General features: G+C 58.0%; 3 protein-coding genes across 3 annotated transcripts, besides 11 other annotated features; all 3 read left to right on the forward strand.

The window, feature by feature from the left end:
* Nucleotides 1–318: 318 nt before the first annotated feature.
* Nucleotides 319–346: a microsatellite.
* Nucleotides 347–470: 124 nt separating this feature from the next.
* Nucleotides 471–510: a microsatellite.
* Nucleotides 511–590: 80 nt separating this feature from the next.
* Nucleotides 591–610: a microsatellite.
* A 71-nt stretch (nt 611–681) lies between these two features.
* Nucleotides 682–731: a microsatellite.
* A 34-nt stretch (nt 732–765) lies between these two features.
* Tco025E_08426 (putative dolichyl-P-Man:GDP-Man7GlcNAc2-PP-dolichyl alpha-1,6-mannosyltransferase) lies at nt 766–2,889 on the forward strand (the record flags this gene model as incomplete). The annotated part of the gene is made up of 1 exon (XM_029375275.1): nt 766–2,889. The coding sequence occupies one exon, from the start codon at nt 766–768 to the stop codon at nt 2,887–2,889; it is 2,124 nt and encodes a 707-aa protein (XP_029224615.1).
* Nucleotides 2,890–3,072: 183 nt separating this feature from the next.
* Nucleotides 3,073–3,102: a microsatellite.
* A 407-nt stretch (nt 3,103–3,509) lies between these two features.
* Nucleotides 3,510–3,532: a microsatellite.
* Nucleotides 3,533–3,612: 80 nt separating this feature from the next.
* Nucleotides 3,613–3,655: a sequence feature (G-rich).
* Nucleotides 3,656–3,734: 79 nt separating this feature from the next.
* Nucleotides 3,735–3,757: a microsatellite.
* Nucleotides 3,758–4,164: 407 nt separating this feature from the next.
* On the forward strand, nt 4,165–5,577 carry Tco025E_08427 (RNA-binding protein; the record flags this gene model as incomplete). Its single annotated transcript, XM_029375276.1, has 1 exon — nt 4,165–5,577. One exon carries the CDS (start codon nt 4,165–4,167, stop codon nt 5,575–5,577), a length of 1,413 nt encoding a protein of 470 aa, XP_029224616.1.
* Nucleotides 5,578–5,857: 280 nt separating this feature from the next.
* Nucleotides 5,858–5,883: a microsatellite.
* Nucleotides 5,884–6,197: 314 nt separating this feature from the next.
* Nucleotides 6,198–6,244: a microsatellite.
* Nucleotides 6,245–6,822: 578 nt separating this feature from the next.
* Nucleotides 6,823–6,849: a microsatellite.
* A 160-nt stretch (nt 6,850–7,009) lies between these two features.
* On the forward strand, nt 7,010–7,441 carry Tco025E_08428 (uncharacterized protein; the record flags this gene model as incomplete). Its single annotated transcript, XM_029375277.1, has 1 exon — nt 7,010–7,441. The coding sequence occupies one exon, from the start codon at nt 7,010–7,012 to the stop codon at nt 7,439–7,441; it is 432 nt and encodes a 143-aa protein (XP_029224617.1).
* Between the last annotated feature and the right edge of the window lie 57 nt (nt 7,442–7,498).

The following is a 7,498-nucleotide window of genomic DNA, read 5'->3' on the forward strand; positions in this document are numbered from 1 at the left end:
GGTACCTGAACGCGAGGGGCTGGGTGAAGGACATGACGCCGGAGGAGATGCAACTGGTGTTCATGAACCACCGCCTCCCCGAGGTGGAGCGCGGCCGCCAGCTGGACGAGGGGAGGATGGAGGGGCAGGTGTACTGGACGCGAGACGGGGCCCAGTAGCGGGCACGACGGTCTGCCGTAACGCGGCGCTCCGTGGGTGCCTGCGTTTTTCGCCGGTGCTGCGCCGGCCTTCTGCGCGGCACCGTGACGGCATGCAGTGGGGCTGCTGCGGACGGAGTGCCTTTGCCCCTCGCCGTCGTACTTCGTCTAGTGGCGCCGCGGATGGAGAGAGGGAGGGAGGGAGAGGAACCCACGCAACAGCAACAGCCGAAAGGAAAGAGAAAGACACGCTGGTGGAGGTCGCGGCGGGAGCCTCTCGGAAGACAACATCTAGCATTTCCTACGCGTGGTTTTTTTCCCTTTGTTTTCCCCGTGTGTAAGTGTGTGTGTGTGCCTGCGTGTTCGTGTCTGTTTCTTTCCGATCTGGACGATATCATCTTTGTGTAGTTGGAACTGCGGTGGTTGCAGTGCGAGCTGTCTCCCTCTTTGCAATGTGTGTGTGTGTGTGTTTGGTCGTGGCAGGACCTTTGTATCAAAGAAGTGGGGTATGTCTTGCGCTTGTACGTGGTGCAACTGAATTTGGTTTATTATTATTATTTTTTTTTCCTGCTTTTGTTTCCTTGTTTTTTTATTGCGCGATACTTTTGGAGAAGTTCCTAGGGGCGTTATGGAGCTTCAGTCGTGGCTTTGTTTTTTGGTTTTGTGCCTTTCTGTGACTCTGTGCGAGCTGCTGTGTCCGTATACCAAAGTGGAGGAGAGCTTTTGTATGCAGGCCATGCACGACTTCATTTTCTGCCCAGACACCGCCTGTGGAGATCATCTTGTGTTTCCTGGCGTTGTCCCGCGAACATTCTGGGGGCCGTACGTTGTTGTTCTGGCGACGTTGCTCTGCGTACTCGCTGTGGAGTCCATGGGTGCGGTTGTCAAGTGCCTTGTCTCCTTCCTAGGCATGGCACGGGGTGTGCCGGATGGGCGACGCGTGGAGCCGCCGCTCTCCATGGAGTGGGCCGCGCTGCAGAGCCCCATGCTCTTTTCTCACGCGTGTCGGCTTGTCGGGGGGTTTATGGTTTGCGGTGCCCTCTGGTACGTTGCGGGTGGCATCGATGAGGACGAGAGAAAATTTCTGCGGTCCACTGCGAAGTGGGCGCGGAAGCGTTGTCGTGCCGCTTCTGTTTTTTTTGTGTTATGTGCCTTGCAGTTCCACCTGTCGTTTTACGCGACGCGCGCGTTGCCAAACACCGCCGCACTCATTTTTTGTAGTTTGGCCTTTGGATGCACACTGCGTGGGAGGCACTGTCTTTCCCTTGCGTTGCTGAGCGTCTGCACCGTGCTCTTCCGCTGTGACGTCGTACTGCTGCTTGGGTCCATGGGACTCTTTTTCCTGCTGCAGCGCGAGGCCAGCATTCTTCGGTACGTGGTGGTCTGCCTTTTCTCCATGACGCTCGCGGTGTGCTGCAGCGTTGTCTTGGACAGCTTCCTCTGGGGGGGTTGGGTGTGGCCCGAGGGCGTCGTCCTGCTGTTTAACACCCTTCACAATCAGTCATGGCGTTGGGGGCGGTTGCCGTGGCACTGGTACTTTACCCACGCCCTGCCGCTGGCCTTTTTGCTCGCGTATCCTCCGCTGCTGCTGTTGGTGGGGCTGGCGTGCTGGGACGTGGGCCGGCGGCTGATTCGTCGCGTGACCGCGTCCCGCACTGGGGCCCGCGCGCCGCCGCCGCCGCCCTCCGCTCCACTTGGGACGCTGCTTTCCGTTTGGCTGGGCACGAGCGTGCGGTTGCGCGCCCTGCTTCTCCCGGCAACCCTCTTCGTTGTGCTCTACAGCTTCCTGCCGCACAAGGAGATGCGGTTTATTATGGTGGTGTTCCCGGCTTTTTTGGCGCCCGTGGCCTACGCCGTCGCCTTCACGTGGGACGCGTGCACCGCGCCGCAAGTGGCCGCCGCGAACAGCAAACATCGTACACGCGGTGCTGCCCCCCATGGGCGAATTAGGCGCGCTCTGGCGGTTGTGTTATGGGGGATGTGCCTCGCGCAGCTCGCGGCTCTGGTGCTGTCGGTGGGCGTCAGCATGTACAACTACCCCGGCGCCCGCGCGTTGGCAAGACTGCACGGTGTCATTGTGGAAGACGTTCGTGACGGCTCCTCCTGCGTCAACCGCCCAGAGAAGGGGCACGCTAACGCCACGGTTTCGCTCAACTTGTTCATTGACGCCTACGCAGCCATGACGGGCATCAATCGGTTTCAGAAGGCGCACCTTGCGCGGCCACCCGGGCACGTGAGCGAGAAGGCGGGGTACCTCCCGGTATCTCCCGCTTCTCTCAGGGATAGATTTGTTGCTTTGCTTGCCTTGCCGTTCGTCGCACTTCTGCGGGTGACTGAGCGGCACCCTTCCGCAGAGGGGCGGTGGCGAGCGTATGACTACCTGAATACGTACAGTGCCGGGGGAGGGGCTGCGGCCTTCGGTGAAGCCGTGAGTATAGTTCCGTCTACGTTTACGAACACGCAGCTGCGAGGGGTGGAACTTCGATACACGAAGGATCCTACACTCTTTGATGAGGAGCACGGCGTGTACAATGGCGAAGGACTGGACTACTTGCTGGTGCGCTACTCCCAGCGTGAGATGCACCACCAGCGCGGCGAGTTTGAGGAGCTATTCACCGTGTACCTTCCAGACGTTTGGTCCTTGTCAGGCTACTGGGTAGACCGCCTCTTGCAGAGGAAGGAGCAGCGCCATGTTTCCGCTGAAGCGGTTGGGCAGCCCTTTCTTTTGGCCTTGCGTCGGCGGTGCAAGTAATTCTTTCCATTAATGTTACGTGTTTTCTCTCGTCCCAGCGTGCGTCGCGCACCTTGACGTGAACCACCGCAGGGAGACTGAAGCAAGAGAAACATACGAAAAACCAAAACAAAAACGCATGAGCCTTAGTAGCGATGTGGTGTTGGTAGCCGCTGTGCTGTGGAGGTTTATACCTGCTTGACAATAAACATAATATATATATATATATATATAATGTTATGAGCATTCAAGTGAGGTTGACTAAGCGAATTGGGCGAGGAGGTTTCCTGAGTTCCTTACTATCGCTCTTACTTTCTCTCTCTCGCCCCCTCTTTGCGGCCCAACCGTCAAGGCGACGTCGCACCGCGTCATGGGTGACTTGTGCGCGGCGGCGGTGGGTATGAGTGTGACTGATGATTTATGTTGTTGTTGTTTTTATTGCGACTTTGTTCTTGTACTTTGATCGCCTTCCTCAGCGGCGGTTGGGAAGGTGTGTGCGGGTCTGCGGGGGCTGGGGTCGGCGCGCAGGCAAACGCAAACCGAGAAAAGCCGTGGATCCGGCTTATGACGGACGCCCGCCCGTTTCTGCCCTCGCGCGCGCGCGCCGGGTGGTGGCGTTGGCGGCGCGGAGGGAGCAGCCGGCACGCACGCACGCACGCACGCAGTTGTCTTTTGGGTGGTGAAGTGCGCGCGGTGGGGAGGCGGAGGAGGCGCGGCTCCTGTCGGCCGAGCCGTGGGGCGGTTGGGATGCGGGGCCCGGCGTCGGGCGCGTGTGCGGGGTGGGGGGACTTGCGACGTGGTGCTGCCGGTTTTTTTCGTACTTTCGCCCTTCTCTGCTGCTCGCCGCCCCGGGGCTGATGACAACCACAAACACACAAACAAACACACACCTGCTGCACTACAACTTGCCAACCTGGTTCTTGCCTTGGAACTCCCCTCCTGCTGGTGAAACAACAGATCCTACAGTAAAGAGCTACGGTAATTGGGGGACCGGCATCTCTCGCTCCGCCGACTGCAACAAGTAAGAAGAAGACACTTCGTCGCACCACCACTAATTTCGGTGGGACGTGCACGGGAGTCAGACACTCCGTAGGTGAAAAGCAAGCAAACAACATAAGCTAATAAGCGCTACATAAGCGGAAGCAAGCAGTGAGTGAGGAAAAGCTACCAGCGAGGCGATAGGGAGGGACAGATAGCGATCAGGTTCGAAAGGCGAACGCAGCTGGTGGTTTATTTTTACGCACAGAAGGAGCGCGGTGGGAAAGGAAACAGATCTACAGGCAAGGTAAAGCGGTGATGTCATACACGATTCAGGTACGTGGTCTTCCGGAGGACACGAGTGAGGAGGCTGTGCGCGACTTCTTTAGCCGTGTGGGCGATGTGGCGCGATGCACACTAGAGAAGACTGCCGCGACGCTGTCATTTGAGAAGGAAGACGACTTCAACGAGGCGCTGAACATGGACGGCATGGAATTTGAAAACGGTGCTGCCATTCGGGTGGCGAAGCAGGAGCAGGAGCAGGCGAAGGGACAACAACACGGCAGTGAGGGCAACGATGCAGAGGACAACCACAAAAACGGCGCGGGCGAGGCAGAGAGGACGGAGGGAAGGGATGCAATGGTGCGCGATAACCGCAAGCGTTTCCGTGAGGAGTTCAAGGTTGCCGTCCGCCACATCGCAGAGGACACCACAGAACAGCAGCTGCGTGAGCTCTTTGAGCCGCTTGGAACCATTGCCGACCTCTTCCTAGAGCCTCGGCGCCGCTACGCCTTTGTCGGCTTTGACAACACCGACTCCCTGGAAGCCGCCTTGCAGATGAGTGGCCGGGAGTTGAACGGTGTTGCCATTGAGGTGGAGAAGAAGCGCACGGCCCCGCGTGAGAACGTGCTGCAGACGAAAGTAGTGGTGAAGGGATTGCCGCCAAACACAACGGAGGAGGAGCTTCGCGCCTTCTTCGCCTCCGTCGGGGAGCCCGTCGACGTCTTCATCCACGACAAGAAGCACTTTGCGTTCGTCGGGTTCCCCAACGAGGACGCGTGTGGGGCGGCGCTGCGGATGACGGGCACGGAGCTGAGCGGCTGCCGCGTCGAGATCGAGCGGCGCCAGCGCCAGCGCTGCTTCAAGTGCGACAGGGAGGGGCACGTGGCGCTGCAGTGCCGTGCCACGGCCCCTGCGTACCGCTCCACCCCGCGCGACAACCGCCGCAACTACAACGACCGGCGCGACTACAACGAGCGGCGCGACTACAACGACCGGCGCGACTACAACGACCGACGCGACTACAACGACCGACGCGACTACAACGACCGACGCGACTACAACGACCGGCGGGGTTTCAACGACCGGCGTGACTTCAATGATCGGCGTGAATTCAACGAACGGCGTGACTTCAATGATCGGCGTGAACCCAACGAAAGGCGCGAATTCAACGACCGGCGTGACTTCAATGATCGGCGTGAACTCAACGAAAGGCGCGATGTCGAAAAGCGCGAGGACCGCCGCCGCCCTCGGTCTCGCTCGGATTCAGGCGAACGGCACAGGCGCCGTCACAGCCACAGCCACAGCCGGAGCCGGAGCCGGAGCCCGAAGCGCTTTGCCCGCGAACGCGACCGCGACCGTGAACGTGAACGTGAACGTGAACGCGACCGCAGTCGCAGCCGCAGCCGCAGCCGCAGCCGCAGTCGCAGCCCGCCGCGCCGCCGCTATTAGAGGAGCACGATAGCGTGCAAAAGGGAACGGGGCCGCACACGCACACGCACACACGTGAAGAGAAGAGGAGCTTGTTACTTCAAGGCGTGGGGGGCCCCGAGCAAAGGCGGGCGAAGAGAAATACCTGACGCGGCGGTGAGAGAGAGAGGTGGGGAAAGAATGACTGCCAGAAGAGGAGAGAATAAGGAAGTAATCCATCTGTAAGTAACGAAAGAAAGTAAGAGGAAATAAATAAAAAAAAAAGGCCGTAACAATCAACAGCACGGCGAAGGCAAGATAAAAAAACAACAACAACAACAACAGCAAAGAGAGAAGATTAAAACGAAGAGACGAAAAAAGAAACGACGAGGAGTATTCTGTGTGACGCATGGAGAGGTCTCCGGGAGCGTCTCGGACCGTCGACGAGAGAGAGCGTGTCTGCGGCTCCCGCGCTCTCTCCCCCCCCCACCCAACTGTGTGTTGCGTGTGAGGCAGATTGAAGTTGCGTCCAACAGCAACAACAAAGAAACAAGGACGGAAGCGAGGCCCAGACACACGCAGAGGCGCGAAGGAAGACGGGCCGCTGTCGAAATTGGGTCGGGAAGGGCCCCGCGTGCGAAGGACAAGGGACGGGTGAAAGCGTGTACGTGTGTGTGGGAGAGAGAAAGAGTGTGTGTGTGTGGGCGTGAATAACTTCCGTTTTCTCGTGGTCTATGAAGGAAAAGTAAATAACAGGAGGAACCATTTTTTAAGCGAAGAAGAAGCAGAAAAAAAAACAACAAACGAATGCTTATGTGCCAGCAGTAGTGCACTTCACGCTTTCTTATTCGCCCACGTGGGGTGCCTCTGGGTGTGTGTCGGGATTTACCGCGTACGCGTCCGTGATTTGCAGAGAGGACTGGATGGGGAAAAGAGAAGCGGGGAGGGCACCTTTCGGTTGGTTCGCTCCCAGACCCACGGTGAGGCAGTGAGGGTAAAGAATGAACGATGAAGTTGCAACAATTAACATGCATACCCACATGTTTTCACGGGGCCGCACGAAAGCGATGGGGGCCGTCGGAGCGGCGTAGATGTCTCTCCGTTGGGTGTGTGCATGCGTGCCACCCCGACTGTCCCTGTCTCTCCCTCTCTCTGTGTGTGTGTGTGTGCTGGGGATGCGTCGTTCATCGCCTTGAATACACAATGCGCACTCCTTTTTTTTTTTTCTCTTGCGCCTCTTCCCTTAACAACAACAACAACCATAAAAAATCGTTTGCTGTGTATTCCCACACACACACACACACACACACACACCATCACTACCGATAACAGCAAAGGAAAGGGACATCTGATTATACTACGAGCTACGCCCGCATCTTCCTGCGCGCACGCTTGAAACTTTAGAGAGCAGGTATTTTTAGTATTAGTATTCTTGTTACTACCACGACGCGGTGTAGGGGGGCAACCTGGAAGAATGACAGGCAAAGACGGTAAGGTTCTCGTGGCGGATCTCCCAATGATGTATCCCAGCGACTTCCTGCGGTTTGAGGAGGAGGGCGGTATCTGGGGCCGGCAGTGGCGGGTGCGGCGCAAGCAGCTCACATTTGCCCTGACGACTGCCACCCTCAGCACGGCGCTCGGCACCGTATACATCCTCTCACGCCGCAACACGGGGTTTGTCCTCTTCAGCACCTTCACCGGATTCACGGTTCTCGGCTTCTGCGTCGGCTCTGCGCTCTCTTCGCTCGCCTACACGAATGTTGCAAGCAACAAGGAGACGTCCATGATGCGCCGTGTGTGGTGGGCGAAGGAGTGCGCCAAGAACTGGGACTACTCGCAGGTGAACGAGGGCGTGTGGAAGGCGAAGTACCCGCACGCGGAGATCCCGAAGAAGGCGTGGCAGTAACTTGGAGCCAATTGGGGAGTCAAACGGGAAAAAATGAAAGGAAAAAAGAAAAGAAAA

The sequence above is a fragment of the Trypanosoma conorhini genome (genome assembly GCF_003719485.1).
Source record: "Trypanosoma conorhini strain 025E chromosome Unknown Tco_14.4_contig_00778, whole genome shotgun sequence".
Classification (NCBI taxonomy): Eukaryota; Euglenozoa; class Kinetoplastea; order Trypanosomatida; family Trypanosomatidae; genus Trypanosoma; species Trypanosoma conorhini.